Here is a 17729-nt window from a genome sequence, read left to right as displayed (position 1 = left end):
TAAGCTGAACAATTTCCCTTAGTGTTATAAGAACGTACTAACGTCGAGCCAACAAGCATTTTGGAAAATCATACTCTTTTTCACGTCTTCGATAATGCGGTATGGCATTTCTTTTCGGCATTATAACCAAAAAGCACTGATGAAACCATTTTTCGTCGCAGAACTGGTGGCAATGGATGCACTAATAAACACAAATTCGTCTTTATAAGCAAGAAGTAAACAACCAGTTTTCAGGTTTTAAAGGATATTCAGATTATCTCACATAGTGTAACAAACCTGATAAAGCAGATAAAATGGAGCTTCGTTTGTTTATAGCCACCATTTTGTTATTTATAAGTTTCGCTTGGTGCAAACCACTGATAGAGGAAGGTACCAAACCAGTAAAGCTAGGAAAATCCAAGTTTTATGGCCCTGCCAATTCAGGCCAAAGTAATGGACCAAAAATAGAAGATTTGAGCAAAACTAAAGGAACGAGTGCAAATAAAGATGAAGAAACTGAAGGTGATGTTAAGATTAGGATTTTTTGTGGAATTTAGATAGCAAAGAACATATGTTAAGCAACACAGGAAACTAAATACTAAATAGAATACACGAAAGTGCCTTATTTCTCAAAGTACAGCTGCCTTATGAATGAAGAAAACTCCTGAAGAAACCTTAATAAATAAATGCTTCTAAAATGTTCCTCATCATTGCTGTATTTTGTCCAATAACCATTTCCAAGGGAATTTAGCTGCGGGGGCAAATCTTTGTTTGTAAAAAGAAAAGGACAATTTTTTTAATAATGACTATTATTTTAAACAATGAAAAGCAGAGACTGCAGAAGCACCTGCCCCCTAGTTAGTATGTTGAAAAAGACCCCGTTTGATCAATAATCAATTTGGGAAATTAACAGTGAAATGCACTGAATTTCTATATTTAAAGGGTTAAGTGCTTAAAACGTAAAGTTTGGAGATGTAATGTTTGCGAATTATATTTATATAGGTCAAGTATTCTTATCTTTTATTGTGCTTGGACATTAGCTTCTTTCGTCATGTGACCTAAATTTGCAATATCGCTACTTGGAAAACAGATATTTAATGAGAAATCAATGAAAATAGAGGAAGTAGTAAAAAAAATAGGCTGCCAACTCGTCTATATCTTTTAAAGACGATAGTTCAACAGTTGCGTTCTAAGTTCTATAGAGGTCTACTTTCACCAATTTTAATTTCATCAAATACTTTTGCCAAATCTACTTTCACCATAAACATTATAACTTTTCAGAAAATGAAGAAATGGAAGAACTGAAAGGTCCGCAAACAGAAGAAGAAGAAGAGGCGGAAGAGCTCGCAGAGTTAAATCGTAAGAAGAATATTTACATGGTTATATACAAAAATTGATATTGTTCTGAAAGAGAATTGTAACAAAATTCATGAGTGATTTTGTCAATAACTTATGAAGAAAGTTTTGATCTGAAAAAAATAACATGATCTTAATCAGAATCTAGCATATGCATTATGATAGACATCTTATGATAGATATGATAGAGGAAGTTTTGCAAATAAACATTTAAAGGCAATCTGTCTCGTTGTGGATTGGTTAACGAGAACAATAACTGGAACAATAGCCTAAACACGATTCCAGCGCTCCGCCATATATTTTACAATGCGATAAATTAAAGGGGACTGGAAACAATAAAAAATCTCTTTGTTCTTATAATCAATCAACGTCATGACAGATTGCCTTTAAGCTTAGCTATTTGTCATTTGTCGCATTTCGCTTGACAAAATAGCCTTGTCAGGTAAATGAAAAATCGACATAAATCATTTTTTGTAAGGTCGTATATGACCTCTGCCAATGCAAAATTTCAGTCTCAACAATCTCTTGCACATTTTTACCTAGCCCATTCGTTTCAAATCGTTTAGTGTCCTCTGTGGTATTAATTGCATTTGATTGTCTATAATTGCCTAATTGTCATTGATCGTCACTCTTGCCAGCAAAGCTGTTCGAAGGAGACTTAAAATTGAGTAAGGATGAGATCGAAAAGTTAAGTAAAAATACTGTATCAAAGAAAGACACAGTCGCAGCCGCTGAAAGACGATGGCCTAATGCAAGAGTTCCCATTATCATAGATCAGACATTTGGTAAGCAACCAATCTTATAGACCCCACGTGACAATATGATCTTTTTTGTTTAGTAAAACTCGGTAGAATGAATTGTAATACTTGGTAGAATAGACTAGATCATTAAGCAATTTTCGTAATATTTGGTAGAATAGATCATAAAGCAATTTCAAGGATTGCATAAGGCAGTTTCTTTACTGCAAAAAATATTGCTTTGTGCTTTTCCTTGTACGTGTACATTCAACATTGTGTTGCTAAAACTAATTAAATTATAACAATAAATGCTGCTTTCCAATTACCATTTTTGTTTAACAACATATTTTCCTACCATTCTTTTAGATGATGCAAGAAAAGCTGTGCTAATTGCTGCGCTGGATCAGTTCAACAAAAAAACATGTGTTCGCTTTGTTGCGAAAGAAGACTATGATACTGACTACATTAAATTCACGGTCGGCGAGTATGTATATTGATTCTTACATCATATTTATGTTGCATAAACTTTTGATGCTTTTGACTTTATTTAGGCTTACCTTAGTTCTAGAGGTAATTTCCAAATGCTTTGCGATCAAAAATAGTATGATTTCTATTGAAAGAAAGCAGTTGCCTGATGATGGCATTAAGCGTGAAACTCATAATTTTTTTAATTCTTGAGCTTCTGAGTAGCCAAAAACTCCTTTTCTTTGAAGAGATTTAGCGGCTAGCATTGCTGCATTAGCGTAGAATCTCCGGCACCAGCATCAACTACATATCCTTAACGTTTTCTATTCAAATTTTTGTTTCTTTAAAAAATTCATCCTGTGGAGTTTTGATAAAACTATAAGGGAACTTGTAACTTTCAATTTACGCTCATATCTAAAAGGTTTTAAAAAAGCTACAATTAGTTGAATGGATTGTCTCAAAACTAGTAAAGTAAATTTACATCAGAATAATAGTCCACCATGGTAAGAGTTGAAGCTGTTTTATTGCCATTTCTATTCTTTGCATCCAATGAATCTGGATGTAGCACTCTTACTTAGATCTTTTGAAAAAAATTTGTTTCTAGCCTGCGATTGAAATGTATTTGCAATAGCATTCAATTATGATATAATGATATGTGCATTGACAATTCAAACCGTTTATGGCTCACAAATCATGAATGTCATTGTTTTTGCTATTGCTAAAACTTCTGAACATTGTTTATGCTTAAGGAATTTTCAAGATTGCAGTTAAAGTTGGAACTATCTTTCATAGTACTAACGAAACCAGTGAAAACCTGCAATGTATGAAATGTAAATGTAATCTTTCAGGGGTTGCTATTCCACATCGGTTGGAAAAAGCCTCCTTGGAGGAGAGCAGGAGATATCGATTGGAGAGGGGTGCAATTACCAAGGCACTGTTATTCACGAAATGATGCATGCAATAGGATTCTTTCATGAACACACTCGACTTGACAGAGATCAGTACATCACAGTTAACTGGCAAAACATAGAAAAAGGTTTGTTGGAAATGCATATCAAACTTTTTCGTTAATCTTTAATCAGAAACGAAGAAAGAGAAGCAAAACATTATCCCTTTGGCGTAAACGAACAATGTCCAATGTTGCCAAAGCAACAGCCTAGAGTAAAGTTTCGTCTAGTTTAAGCAACTTTGCAGAAATGATTGCTTCGACAAAACTTCCTTTGATTGTCTGTTAGAAAATGTGTTCACCTGTTACGAATCTAAAGCTGTTACTGATTAAGCTTTTCATCTGTTACTGTTTAAGCATGAAAGGTTTTTCTCTGTCATTTTTCTCTCTTTTCCTCTAATTTACTTCCCCAAATCCTGAAGAAAAAGAAAGGATCATATGTCTAACTTTTTTTACAAAACAGCTTTATGTCTCCTTCTTTACATACGAAGCCTTAATAGATTCTGTTGAATACTTTTTTTTATCTTGAGCACTTATGCAAGCAAGCTAACTATAAAGTTTATTCTTACGACACCTAATCTTAAGCTAAATCTATGGCTAATTTCTAACTGGCTAAAAAGTGTCATCTTTTGTTTACATTAATGGGCCTTTAGAAAATTTTACTTTAGATGCATAAACAATACAAAAGGTTGCAGAAAAACAGAGAATCTTCATCGAAGATCTGAATCAGTGAAAATCGTTTAGTTGAATTAGCTTTTCACACTGAAAATAATCTACTTTACGTTCAAAAATATGTCACGAATCAACGATTTCTCTATGATAGATCCCGGAGAAATTGTTTCTTGGAGGAAAAATGAGCCTTTACTGACCTTTTGAGTAGTATTTATCAACTTGTTATCGTTTCACTATGTTCTTGCTTAGACCGATATTCAAAACAAAGCAACAGTAATATTGAAATATATACTCGACTCACAATAATATTGAAATACCATAAGGTGATACCAGGTAATATGCAAGAACAATGCAAAACGATGAAAAGAATCCAATTTTATAAAATAAATTTCAGGAATTGATTTGACGTAACCCGTCAGCCTTACTGCTTCCGATGTAGTCTTGTAATGTATAGGATTCATTTTTGCTCAAGTATTGCTTATGGGTTTGACTAAGTACATTTGGAGAGAGATAGGGACAAGTCGTATATGTAGCTTTTCAATCCTGCGATTTTCTAATGTACATACTGTTAATAAGCAGGAAACAGCTAATAAGCAAAGGATATAATACGAGGTGCATATCATTTTATAGGAAGGGAAGCTCAGTTTCAAAAGTACGCTCATGGCGAAGGTGATTACCTCAATGAGCCATATGACTATGATTCTGTCATGCAGTACCCCCGTGATGGCTTCGGTGTTATGGTCAACGGTAAAAGACTGGCAACTCTTGTCCCCAAAGATAAACCTTGGAGAAAAATCGGTCAGCGGGATGGATTCAGCCAAGTTGACTTAAACCAGATCAACAAACTCTATAAATGTTATGTTTGATTTGCTTTTGCTTTTATCGCTAAATATTGAACAGTAAAGCTATAGTTGTTCTTTTATGTGAACTTGAAAGAATAAGCGCCATTTTGCCCTTTCTCGTCACTTTCGATCCACACCTGGATATAAACTTTCTGCTTACTTTCGGTTACTATCCGACCCTTGTATTCTGAAGAGCGTTGGAAGAAAGTGTTTCAGCATACTATGTTTTTATGCTATTTTGTGCCATCTTCAAATTTATGAAGACAAACTATGTGACATCACAGATTTTATCAAGCAAAAAATTACTGTCGTTTGTACTGCAGTTTGGAACAAATTAGTTCCATAATCACCCTCTTTATCTAATTTTTCCTTAAAAGCGAATATTTTTCATGCTGTACAAATTTTTCCTTATACATGCTATCAATTCTGGGGAGTATCAATAAATCTAAATACAACATAAAGATCTGTTATTTCATCAGTTTCAAATCGTGTGAAAACTTGATAAAATAATTGGAGCAAAATGCCTTCCTGAAACAGTGTTTATATATATATTTCTAGATATTTCTATTACAGAACTTCTACAGAACGTTTACCTTGGGCTTCCTTCAGTCAGCCATGCAATTAATGAAAACACTCATCCTTTGACATGAAAAGGCACAAACTAATGTTTGAAAAGTAACTATCAATAGTTACTAGGATGCTTATACTACCAAGATGCAATAGAATCGTAGGATGACCTTCCTGCTGAAACAAAACAGGCGTCTTCCTCAATCATATTAAAAAAGTTATTTCGTCAATCATTTTTCAGGTTTTTTCAATTTTTAAATTCTTAAAATTGCATTTAATTTCATTGTATAGTATTTACGATTATAATTAAAAGTTTTGAAGTAAAGGGCTTCTTTTAAATTAGCTTCGGCTGAAGAGCAATCACCTTAAACGAATAAAAATTAAATGCAAAAATATGATAGCACATAAACGAAGGCATGTTTCATAGCAAAAAACTTTCGTCTGACGCCGATCGTATAAAGTATGAAATATGAAGGATTGAAGAGTCAGATAATGAATGATTTTATACTGCAATTCGTGCGATTTCAAAACATGAAATTAGGCTCATGACACGTTTTTAAGAACATTCACGTGTATTTTGCATTTTAACTTTACAAAAGTAAGTATATCAAGACACAATGCAATGGGCGGCAAGGATACTTGCAATTTTTAGAAACAAATCAATTTGACTCATCAAAAAAGCCAGCAGTTTGTCAAGAAGCAATTTAACAAAAAAGACGTTTCAAGTGAGAGTACTTCAAAGATCCAAACTGGAAGTTAAATTTACAAGGATCACTATGCTAAACTACGTAGCTGTTTAAACAATGCGCCTTCCGTGTTCAATTGCTCTTGTAAAGAGTGTATAAATAGGTATTCGACCAAGACATTTTCCATCTTCGATCACTGAGGTTTCCTTTCAAAGTAGACGTGCTCTTATTTGCGAGGTATGTTGGTTCTCGATATATTTTATTACCTGTATTTTTGAATAATTAAATCAAAATAGCATATGATCTTAAAAACATGAGTTGATAGCCATAAATCTATGCATTACTTTCGAAAGAGCTGCGCAAATGAAAAGAGCAGTAAGAAATCTATTACCAGTCTATTCAAACGACAAACAATATTTTTTTCAGCAAAGTAAATGATTATATGAGCTGAAAACACAAGCTACAAACATTTGATATGCAAAACAATTAACATATCACTTATTTATCAGCCATTACATTCTGCATTTTATCTAATTTCAGGAAAATGAAGAGTTTCTTTGTCTTACTGGCTTGTGTGTATTTCTGCAATGCAGGTAAGATATAGCGAGAATCGCTATTAAAGGGCATGTGTCGTGAACATGATTGGCTAATGCAAAAGGATTATCTTTTTTGTTTAGTACAAAACATGTAATCTAGGGTGAAATTTTGCGGCAGTAAAAATTCAAGAAGAAGAAATGAAAAGTCACGAAACAAATGAAATTCCACTTTAAACGCTTTTGTTTATTTAGCCAACGGTTAATGCAACATATGCTCCTTAATCTAATAGCTGGCGTAAATTTCAAACAAATAAAAAATAGGTACTTCAAAATCTCATAGATAAGATAATGGTTAGCTTTGAACGGAGCTTTTTGCCATTTTTTCATTATAAGATTATTCGACGTTCAAATATAAGTTGAACGGAGTTATCTTGAATTGTTGTTTGGAACGAAAACGTTAAACACTGTTTCCTTTTAGACTTGTTTGAGGGTGACATCATCCTTGACAAGCACACGGAAGACATTGTTCTTGGAAAAAACGCATTCGATGCAGTCAAGTCTGATTCCAAGAAATGGACTGGAGCAGTCGTACCATACATTTTCGACTCTAACTTCGGTAATTATGCATCATATATATTATGCAAAAGCTTTGAGCAAATTACATGAACATATGAGCAAAAACTTTCTCGGTTTATGTCACATGTGCGATGTCCTTGGTAATTTTTCACGTAACTCGCTTTAACAAACTACATCGTATTATTAAAACTTTTGATTGGTTAGCAAACGGCTAATGTTAACGGTGTTGGCAATTGTAATATTGTATTATCATAGCACGAGCTGTTCTAATGATATAAAAGTGTTTTAGTAATAGAGGCAATGGTGACAGCAGTGGAGCAAATATTTGTGATGTTGGCTGCCATTATCACTGTGATGAACTTTCTAATAACCTTGCATGACGATCTGGTATCAGAAGATCTGATATCCTGTATTCATTCAAAAGCTTCATTTTCTTACAAATACTCTTAATATAAAAAGATAAAGAGCATAAATGTGAACTGTTGGATAACTAGGTGCCAATATATGAGACTTCCTAAGGATTCTTTTCTATTAGAAAGCAGCAGAAGAGACGTCGTAAGGCAAGCAATCGCCGAATACAACAAGTACACATGTATTAGATGGGTACCGAGAACTAACCAAAGAAACCATGTTAAGTTTATAGTTGGTGGAGGGTGAGTATAGCTACTTATAATTCTTTCTCTGCCACACATGAACCCAAAACAAGTTTCACAGAAACCTTTAATCATATGACACTAGCAATGTTCACAAAGCATATGATTCTATGTGGATGATTATCTTTCGTACCTGATTATTTTGCCAACTCTGTTTATGCAAGTTAAGATGCAAGTGAATACTTCTGATATTGAATCCCAACCATATTCTTTGCCTACAGTTTAAGGTTTTCATGTTTTATTATCCGATACATATATTCTCACGATACATATGTTGACGATGGTGTCACTGCAAAAAATTTCAAATTGCCGCTTGTCTTGGCAACTAGCATAGATAACTAGCAGTTTAGCTATATAATCAAGACCAGCTTTGCCACAAACTGGCCATAAGGAAATTATCTTTAAGATTTGAAACTATGTTTCAATTCAATCTCTAATCGTACAAAATTTATTATAAAAATACTTGCGATTGTTACACAGCTATTTCATATAACCCTAGAAGGTCTGTCTAAAGAAAGATGAATCAAATAGAGTTGCTTGGAAATCAAAGCTAAGGCTACCATATATTAATTAAGTGAATTATTTCAGTCACGTTTGCTGTTATGTGACAAAAAGGTGTCTCTTTTAGCTGTTACTCTTACGTTGGTATGTCTGGTGGTCAACAAGTTATTTCTATTGGACAACATTGTGACAAGAAAGGCATCGTCATTCACGAGATGATGCACTGCATGGGATTCTGGCATGAGCAGTCAAGACTTGATCGTGACAGTTACATTAGAATCTTCTGGGAAAACATTTCGAATGGAAGACGTAATGGCATTTTTGTTAATTATTCTTTGAAGGATGTCTTTCGGTAGTCTTTTGCAGTTCATCTATATTTAATACTGGTCAAAACAAGATTTTCATAAAATTTAAAATTTTCAATTTGACAATCTTAGCCGAATATTTATAAAAAAACTTTCAAAGGGATATAAGTATTGTGTTGAGCTTGCTGAAGAAATCGGGAATGGTACAAGGAGGGGACATTTTATGCGTGTGCATTTTTTAATAGGTTTTCTCTAATAATTTGAATATTTCTGATTTGAATACTACCGCTTTTGAAAATGTCGTAGCACAATACTATATTTTGTCCACTTGCCAGTGTTTTGCTAAATGGGAAGAAGATATTTCAAATAACCATTAAAAAGGATTTTATTGGTTGCCTATCATAGAAAACCACAATTTCAAGAAATACAGCCACGGAGAAGGAGATTATTATGGTGAGGGATATGACTTTGACAGTGTGATGCATTATGGGAACTGGGCCTTTAGTACCAACAACAAGATGACTATTCAAGCAAAGAGCGATCCTAAGAAGATGCTTGGACAACGTGACGGATTCAGTCCTATTGATGTGAAACAACTCAACAAGGTTTACCAATGCAAAGGATACGAGAATGTCAAAGTTCCTCCACCAAAAGGTACAATATCTCAAAAATATGTTCATACTTGTGCTGTTATTGAAATATTTACGCATTTTGGGGCTTATGTTTGGGATGGATACTTTAAAATAAGACAATTTATTTTTATTTGCGAACCTTGATATACTGGGATTGACCACTGATCTATAAAAAAGACTAGATCGGACTTCTAATGTGACCAGAGTGTTGCCATCCAAGAAGAGAGCCCCAGAACAGTCCGTGCAAAGAGACGGCCTTCTCTGTCACCCCTAGCAATGTTTTCAGATGTTCTGGCCTGTTCTTTTTCAGCAATCATACACACAGCATTGCAGCTCTTGCTTATTCATATCGTTGAAGTATTGGTTTTGAAGAATGGCTTTCCGCTTTTGTTTGGGGCCCTCTTCCTTTTGAAATTGAACGGGCTTCAAACTTTTGTGTTTCAATGCAATAGGAAACTCGATCCAGTCTTTTTTGTAGATCAGTTGGATCGACCAATTGAGCAAACCAAATGTGGACCGAGGGCCCGGGTATGGACAAGGAGCTCGGCAATGGGGCCTCTCAAGCTTATGGGCCTTGGCCCATGAGCCCTATCCTATTGATTACAATATTTCCCTTTGCCTTCAGCAAAGTTCTACTGCCATAATAGATAGACAAACGATTCTTTTAGGCTGCATTGACAGGGATAACAAGTGTGCAGACTACGCCAAATGGGGACAATGTGAAACAAATGAAAGATATATGTTGCAATACTGTTGCAAAACATGCAAGGACAAAGGTTAGAGGTTACTGCTAATATGACTTTTGACTCCATACATCATGCTTTGGCTAGTAGTAACCATGGAAATTGCTACTTATGCTCCAGTTGGCAAAAATACTAAGGACCTCTATGCAGAGGTTTTTCTCAACCACTAGCTTGGTTAAAGTTTCTAAGCATCAATTTGCGAGTTCTTATTTTATCTGCATTAATAACAAAAGCAAAATCAAACACAAAGGACATTATTCACTTTAATTTCCTTTATAAATAGACATTATTTGTTAAAAGCTTACAGTTTGGCTTGGCCTAGAAATGGATGTACCATTTCATTGTCTCTATAATGATAAACTGGCCCTTTATATTCTAGCTGGAGGCAGTGGTGGAACTGGCACAGGTGGAACTGGCACTGGTGGAACCGGTGGTGGATCAGACTGTAAGAACAACCACAGCAACTGCGACACATGGGCTGGAAGAGGATACTGCAACCATAGCACTGAGGGCACAAGACGCTACATGAAGAAGTACTGCAGAAAGGCATGCAAATTCTGTTAAAAGAACAAAACAGTCATAAGGATGAAAATTAATTTTGTTCAAAACATATAAACAATATATGAATATTGCAAATAAAAAACTAATTGATTGATTATCTGTGTCTAGCTCTGAACCAAACTCTAGCATCTAATATAATGCATAATAAGCAAACAAAGAGAAGCTTGGGAGGATGCTTGTTACTCGTACCACTTCTCATTACAGGAGGTCACTGGGTGTAGAAAGGTAACCTTCTTTGGACTGATGTATTGACTATATTTTGAACAGATGCAGTTTAGCATTTCAAATGTCTATGGGAACAAGTGCCCGTTTTGAAGGTACGAGCCCCCTATGCAAGCTTTCTGTGGAAATTGCTCGCTCAAAAAAATAAGTTTATAAAAAAAACTAAGACTTGAAGATGTGGAGTTACGTAACTATAAATTGCTTTCAATAACCACATTTAAAATTATTGACAGAGAAACGATTGGAATTCAAACTATCTGTTGTTTCATATCATGGAAAGAACCCATTTTCTGATTAATTAAAATTTATAACTGACTACGAAACTAAAGAAACGATATAAAGTATTTTAATATTCACAAAGTTTATAAGTGTCAAAATTTGTTCCTTTATTTCTTTCAGAAAGCCGTTGATTTTGCTAAATCGAATTAAAATGCCGTTTATTGAGAAGAGTTTTTAACAAAGAATTTAACGAACAACACAAAACTTATTTGAAAGTTTCTTCAAATTTAAGAAGAATCAAATTTATACTTTTTTTACATCTATATTTGCAAATCTAACGTGAGGAACATCTAAGTTTTCTTTTTGTAGATCAACAAAGAAAGTAATTATACCAACTGAAGGATTTAATGACGAAATAGCAAAGACGTTAAATCATAGATAAAATTTTTTGCTTTGGCTGCATAAATGTAGTCAAAAGCTCCCATCGATGTATGCAAACATGTTTTAAAGTTTTTGTACAGATAAAGATTGGGGCTTGAAGAGCATTTTGACTATTTTGACTGAAAAGATTTAAAAACGATATTTTGCTAGCCAACCTACTAAATCTGGCCTTGATATCAAAATTTTTATATTTAACATAACTCCAGTGTGCTTTACCAATTGGAAAAATTATTGCTTATCAGCTGATTTCAAAAAAATTATAGGGAAAAATAAAATTTTAGAGCAGTTGGGTTTCTGTTCCTAATGCAATTAATTAAACAAAACCTTGCTTATGGTTGTTTTATTGTTTTGTGCAAATTTCTTTCGTCACTCTTCAAAATGGAATAGTATATAAGCATTTGAAAGACACTAGCCCCAGACCACTTTTTGTGTAAGCACTGAGCGAACAAGTATAGAACATTACCGTGGAAGTGTATGCAAGGCAAACAATTTTTGGTTGTCTGGTAAAATCTTGTGGCAGCAGAAAGCATTAAATAAAATTTGTTCCCCTACCTCTTGTTATTAGAAGCTTTCAATCAGAATGTCTAATAAATGAAAAAGACGTCAAAATAATGTGTGACTCTTTCGAATAAGGCATAAATTTGCGACAGAATGAAAGTACAAGCACCGTAGAGCACTGAGAAAGGAGAGGGTGCCTAAAACCGAATAAAAAAGGCTTTACTTATGGCTGTGGCTCAATTTTAGTTATTTTCACTTTCGGCAAAAAGTGTGGGGGGTAGCCTAATCGAGGGGGCATTTCTCTCCTTGCTTAAGAAGTAAGTTCCTTCCTTAAGATTCAGTTCACGCGAGAACCGAGCAACCATTTTTTCGCCACCTTTTACAAACGCTGTTATATTTGTTTTTTTGCTCTTCGTTAAAACCCCGTCCCCCTTTCTCACAAGTCGCAAGTCGCCCACATTGTGTTGGCATGGAAACGAGGCAAACAAATGTCGAAATATTCACCGGGAAAGTCAGTTAACTTGACAGGAGCAATCGTTTTTTAACGAAATGTGGCATTATTTCGTAGCCCACGTTATTTACTACATTACAAGATGTTTTCCAAAAGACAACAGAAGAGCAGTGTAAGTTTACAGCACTATCAAGCTTCCCATTGCTTAGTATAACTCGAGGGCGACAGCACTTTGCAGAATCCATTTTCGTCCTAGAGCATTTGTTTTGGACAGTAAAACATCCACTTTTCGTGCCTAATGGCCTTTTTGTGAATGAAATAAGAAATCTTTCTTAGGTTTTGAGAACTCAGATTCAGTATCATGTTATTGATTCTCTAAAGATATTCAAATAAACTCACTGCCTGTCGATATTTTTTGTATCTTTGTTTTGTTTATGATGCGTCGTCTCGATCTCTAATATATTGGCTTGTAATTTGAATGATAACTGCAACCATTCGATTTTTCATTTCAGACGCTTGTTCTGCACTTTTACCGCCTTGGTTTTCCTCATCCCACAATTCGTAGTCCTCACAATGTGAGTATTAAACATGTTTTGTGAAAATCACATTTACGTTTGGAATTTAATTGATACAAAATTATTGAATGCAAATCTCTGAATCTGTAGAAATTACAGTCGTTATTTTACTGATGTAGTCAATGTTAAAATAACTTCAGAGAAAGAAATATGAATGGTACTAACAGTATATCCAAAGTGAACAGTTGCATGTATTGTCTGTTGAAATATGTACTGTAATATTTTTTATTATTTAAAAAATGAAGAAATATCTTTTACAAGGGACCTTATCCTTTTCCCTTTTAAATAAAGCATTGTTTATCTGTTGGCATAGGGTTCCAAAGTTTGATCTTATAGAACAGGGTCTACGACACAAATTTAAAAGTGGGGAGGGCCAAGGCTAGCAAAAGAAGGGGCCAAGGCTTATCCCCCTTTTACTACTGCTTTGAAACTACTTGCTTTGCAAAAAGTGGGGAGGAGGGGTGGCATGGCACCTCAACCCCTTGATTTTATGGTATTATCATACATTATGGTACCTTAGAACTAGAGTATAAATATATTGCGACAATAAGGTGAATGTACAATCATACCTTGTTTTATTTTCGCAAATATAAATAGTCACTCTTTTATTTTCATAACATGAAACAGAATAAATGTTTGGGAATGATTTAATTTTTAGGCCATTTTGACATATAACACAAACATATTTGATTTATAACACAAAGTCCCAGTCACCATTTGATAAAATGTGATTGATAGCAGCTAGATCTTTAGAACAAAGAATTACAGTTAATATTTTACAGAAAGTTTTGATGAAAGGTTATTCCAATAAAGAATCTTCTTAACAAATACTTTCAAATTTAATTTAGTCATATTTTGTCTGGTGGTCTTTTCAAATTGTCTGATGAGCCTTATTTGTAATGGACCTTGCAAGGTTTCAAAGGTTTGATGGTGCAAAGTATTGAGGTTTTTGTTATTTTGCATTTTAGGGGTACAACAAGTAGATACTGTGGCTCACCTTTGCTAGAAATGCTGGTTTTGTCCATTGCAACAACATTTGCAATGATAGGTATGGTTTTGTTTGTTACACAAAAATACTAAATTCGTAGAAATAAAAATCAGGAAACAAAAAAGGTGATCAGGTTGAGTCTTTATTTTTATAAACAGACTTTATGTAGTTTATCAAGTAAAAATGAGTAATGAATTTTGCTATTTATTAATTCAAAATGGAGATCTATATGCTTCCTGCAATGTGATTTTCATTCCTGATTTGTGTCTTATTGAACTGCATAAGTTTGAAAGTTTAATTTGGTATATAAAATATTTTTTGAAAATTTTGCCAATATTAAAGTCTTTATTTTTAAGAAATCAATCTACATGTACATGTTTCTTTGTTTTCAAGAAATTATTCTCATTTTATTGGGGAGGATTGTTACTACCTTTCTGCAAGATCTCATTTCCAGATCAACCTCCCAATGATTAAAACCACAAAAAATTATCAATATTATGTTTTATGTTTCTTTAACTTTTTTATTGATTGTATTTCAAGCATTTGGATTCCTGTTTACAATGATGGAGCCTGTTCCTTGGAAATTGCGACTTTCATTTCATTTCTTTGGAGCCTTCTCATTTCTTGTTGGAATACTGCATTTTTCATATGCTGTAACCGGACGAGACTGTGTGAGTAGCAACTTTAGCTAAGCTTTGACCTCTTAGTTTTTGTTTGCTGGATAACCTATAAACTTCTGAAACTTAAGAAAACTATCTGCCTTTTTATGTGCTTTAGTATTTTAATTTTCTAGCAATGATTTTTTCTGTAGCAAAGGTGTATTTTCACCATAATCCGTATGTGTCAACTGTGCAGTTTGCCAGTTGTGATACCATCCACTTTATTTGAGATAGAAAGGTGTGTGGTGTGGTCATGAACATTTTAAGATGTCACTCCGTTTTATTGCCTTACCTTGAAAAGCTCATTTTGATAGTTAAATGAGCTAGAAAATCTGTGTTTTTATAAAGCAGGAGACAAGCTCTTCTATCTTTTCATATGTGTTTCCAATCAATTCCTGTACAAATTAAAAATGCTTCTTACAGGAAAAAACAACGACATCGCTTTATTATCTCTCCATCTCTTTTGGAATCTTTGGTTTAACTACAATGTGTAAGTTGTTTTATCATTAATTTTAATTTTTGGGAAACCAAGAATTAGATCACTACTTCTGATACAGTCATTGTCAAAAATCTGAGTGGCAGGGAAGGCATTTGTAGATTCCTTCTTTACATAGGGTCATGAGTGAATACATTAATATATTTGATCAAAATTTTGCAAAAAGATTATTTTTTTAATGATAGCAATCTACATTCTTTTAACTTTCTTTGTATTATTTGACCTAGGAATTTGAAAGTTCCTGTATTTGACAACTGTCTGTGCTAGGCAGCTTGTTGTTTTAATGCTAATAAGCCACCTTAGATAACCTCTTCCAAAACAATGACAATATAATGATGAACCAGTTCAAAACATGTCTTTTAGAAGCTGTTCTTTATACGTGAAGTTTAATTCCTTATATTATTAATTGACAGCTCTTTTAAACATAGACATAAAATTTGAATTTTTCTGGCTGAAAATCGAAAAATGATGAAAAATGATAAAATGCACTATAACAATAATCCTTTGATTATTGTTATAGTGCATTTTATTTTAGCAATGGAAAAATATTGGAAATATTTTCTGATAGTGAGTTGTTATTTAATGTATTGTTTTTCTGCAGTTCCTAAATAGCCGGTTCTGTATTGAAAGTCTGCCATGGTTGGCTAACCCCCTTTATGAAAATTCTAGCTGGTGCTTTATTCCCCAACCCTTAGGTATGCCTTTAAATAAAGAATAATGCTATACAGCGAATGCTATGTAATAAAATGTTTACTAACAGAGCTAGATTTTTTCTTGTAGGCAACAGGGCATCATAGATTTAATTCAATATGCATGTAATTTTTGCTTTATTCCATTTATATTTTCTTTTAGTATTCTTTGCTTTCTTACTGCCATTCTGGATAATCGAGTTCCTCTGCCAAGGAAGAGTCTTGAACAGGAAAGAAAGAAGAGGCATTTGCTACGAGCCAGTCTCAAACTGTCCTTGCTTATGGCGTGTATAAGTAAAATAGACCTAAAGGTTTCTATCAACTCCTTTACAAGGTGTTTCGACTGTCTGAAAGCTGGAGTCCAAACATATACGCTATGTGGGCACATACAACTTATTTGAAGCAACCTCCTACATTTCAACATTAACATTTCGGATTTACTTCTGACGTTTGTGATCGTCGCTCGACATTTGATAGCATGTAAATGATCTTACTTTAAAGTATAACTACATATTTCAGCTGCATAAGAATACCAAGATTGCGTATTTTATTTAAATGTTGGCATAGTTTTCACTTAGCGTTAGCTTAGCTAAATCCTGGTTGGTAGGGGTTGAAAAATACGTAGTAATCACTCCAAGACTTCTGCAATGCATAAAAGAAGCGAAGAAGTTAAAATCCACCATCCAATTTATCTAAATGAATTATTATATTAATCAACTGATCAAATTAATTAGTTTAACTTGTCAATCGATAATCAACCTATCGATGTAATTTGGAAGCAGCAAGCCCACTCACTGCCAACAGATGGCCATTTAAATCTCTGAACAAGTAAGGTTTGGCACTACTACCCATCAACTGCAAAAAATAATCGAAAAAGAGAAGAGTTGATGCTGATTCCTAACAGAAGAGAAAGTTTTATTCTTACTATATATCGGGAGTACTTTCATCAAGGTTAATGTTGTGAACATTTTGTTTATTAGCAAGATTGCAGATCGAATTGAAATTTTGGCTTGACTTTCCGTGTCGTTTGGATGGCACTGCAGCATCGAGAACGATAAGAGAAAGATTATGATGCTTGGTTACTTCTAAACCTAATGGCTCTTTTGATTTGTTTATCCAATAATCAAATTGAAAGATGGGGTTTTACAGCTTTGACCCTAAAGTTTGGCCTAGTGAGCAATCTACCTACACTAACATATTGCCCGCCTAGTCTATTTTTTATACTTATTTGAAAAAGATTGCAAATATCAATTGTAGTACTTGTACTATCTTTAGGTATTTGTGTTTGTTTCGGAACTGATGTGTGAACCGATCTGTTCATTTGTCTTAACAAGTTTAAAAGACTAACCTTCACATAAGTAAGTAAATAGTTCTTACTGCCATTGTAAATGATTTGTATTTATTGTACTTTTATTGTAAATTATTCGACAAAGTCACTTCCTTTTAAGAGGTGATGTTTACAGTTTGTCTTTTGCTCTTACAAGTGTAAATAGTAATCCATTAGTGATTGAAGTAGATCGTGTGACAATGACCTGTAAAAACTGTACTTTGGTCTGTCTCTTTTGAGTGACAATTCTCTAATGTCTGATATGAGACGTCTCGTTAGTGAAAATGGAGCGTGTGTAATCATAGAGGGCTACGACGTCATCAAGTAAAAATAATTACGGAAATCGATCAACCTCCAAATAATTATAGCGCATGTACTTTGAACATTATAAACAGGGTCTTAAAGTT

The 17729-nt window shown here is 33.9% G+C and overlaps 3 protein-coding genes across 3 annotated transcripts; all 3 read left to right on the top strand.

The window, feature by feature from the left end:
• The first annotated feature begins 221 nt into the window (after nucleotides 1-221).
• LOC135688226 (zinc metalloproteinase nas-1) lies at nucleotides 222-5092 on the top strand. Its single transcript, XM_065204974.2, has 6 exons — nucleotides 222-501; nucleotides 1261-1338; nucleotides 1974-2120; nucleotides 2439-2556; nucleotides 3386-3573; nucleotides 4786-5092. The coding sequence occupies exons 1-6, from the start codon at nucleotides 294-296 to the stop codon at nucleotides 5019-5021; spliced, it is 975 nt and encodes a 324-aa protein (XP_065061046.1). The 5' UTR covers nucleotides 222-293; the 3' UTR covers nucleotides 5022-5092.
• Nucleotides 5093-6396: 1304 nt separating this feature from the next.
• Nucleotides 6397-10843, top strand: LOC135688225 (hatching enzyme 1.2). The gene is made up of 8 exons (XM_065204973.2): nucleotides 6397-6487; nucleotides 6791-6843; nucleotides 7265-7402; nucleotides 7898-8015; nucleotides 8644-8825; nucleotides 9227-9475; nucleotides 10122-10229; nucleotides 10576-10843. The coding sequence occupies exons 2-8, from the start codon at nucleotides 6795-6797 to the stop codon at nucleotides 10758-10760; spliced, it is 1029 nt and encodes a 342-aa protein (XP_065061045.1). The 5' UTR covers nucleotides 6397-6487; nucleotides 6791-6794; the 3' UTR covers nucleotides 10761-10843.
• A 1778-nt stretch (nucleotides 10844-12621) lies between these two features.
• On the top strand, nucleotides 12622-17541 carry LOC135688487 (uncharacterized). The gene is made up of 6 exons (XM_065205352.2): nucleotides 12622-12760; nucleotides 13101-13163; nucleotides 14132-14211; nucleotides 14692-14822; nucleotides 15234-15300; nucleotides 16159-17541. The coding sequence occupies exons 1-6, from the start codon at nucleotides 12687-12689 to the stop codon at nucleotides 16287-16289; spliced, it is 546 nt and encodes a 181-aa protein (XP_065061424.2). The 5' UTR covers nucleotides 12622-12686; the 3' UTR covers nucleotides 16290-17541.
• Nucleotides 17542-17729: the final 188 nt, after the last annotated feature.

Source organism: Rhopilema esculentum, chromosome 19 (genome assembly GCF_057945365.1).
Source record: "Rhopilema esculentum isolate cy_ngs chromosome 19, ASM5794536v1, whole genome shotgun sequence".
Taxonomy (NCBI): domain Eukaryota; kingdom Metazoa; phylum Cnidaria; class Scyphozoa; order Rhizostomeae; family Rhizostomatidae; genus Rhopilema; species Rhopilema esculentum.
Note: the sequence above shows the minus strand (reverse complement) of the source record. Positions and strands in the feature narration are given on the sequence as shown.

Bases quoted from the DNA above. Each gene is read 5' to 3' on its own strand.
- LOC135688226 (XM_065204974.2), top strand. From the start codon at position 294: ATGGAGCTTCGTTTGTTTATAGCCACCATTTTGTTATTTATAAGTTTC. The intron at 1,339-1,973 runs GTAAGAAGAATA...CACTCTTGCCAG, and splicing joins AGAGCTCGCAGAGTTAAATC to CAAAGCTGTTCGAAGGAGAC. The intron at 2,121-2,438 runs GTAAGCAACCAA...CCATTCTTTTAG, and splicing joins TATCATAGATCAGACATTTG to ATGATGCAAGAAAAGCTGTG.
- LOC135688225 (XM_065204973.2), top strand. From the start codon at position 6,795: ATGAAGAGTTTCTTTGTCTTACTGGCTTGTGTGTATTTCTGCAATGCA. The intron at 8,016-8,643 runs GTGAGTATAGCT...TGTCTCTTTTAG, and splicing joins AAGTTTATAGTTGGTGGAGG to CTGTTACTCTTACGTTGGTA. The intron at 9,476-10,121 runs GTACAATATCTC...CGATTCTTTTAG, and splicing joins CAAAGTTCCTCCACCAAAAG to GCTGCATTGACAGGGATAAC.
- LOC135688487 (XM_065205352.2), top strand. From the start codon at position 12,687: ATGTGGCATTATTTCGTAGCCCACGTTATTTACTACATTACAAGATGT. The intron at 14,212-14,691 runs GTATGGTTTTGT...TTGTATTTCAAG, and splicing joins AACAACATTTGCAATGATAG to CATTTGGATTCCTGTTTACA. The intron at 14,823-15,233 runs GTGAGTAGCAAC...TGCTTCTTACAG, and splicing joins CTGTAACCGGACGAGACTGT to GAAAAAACAACGACATCGCT.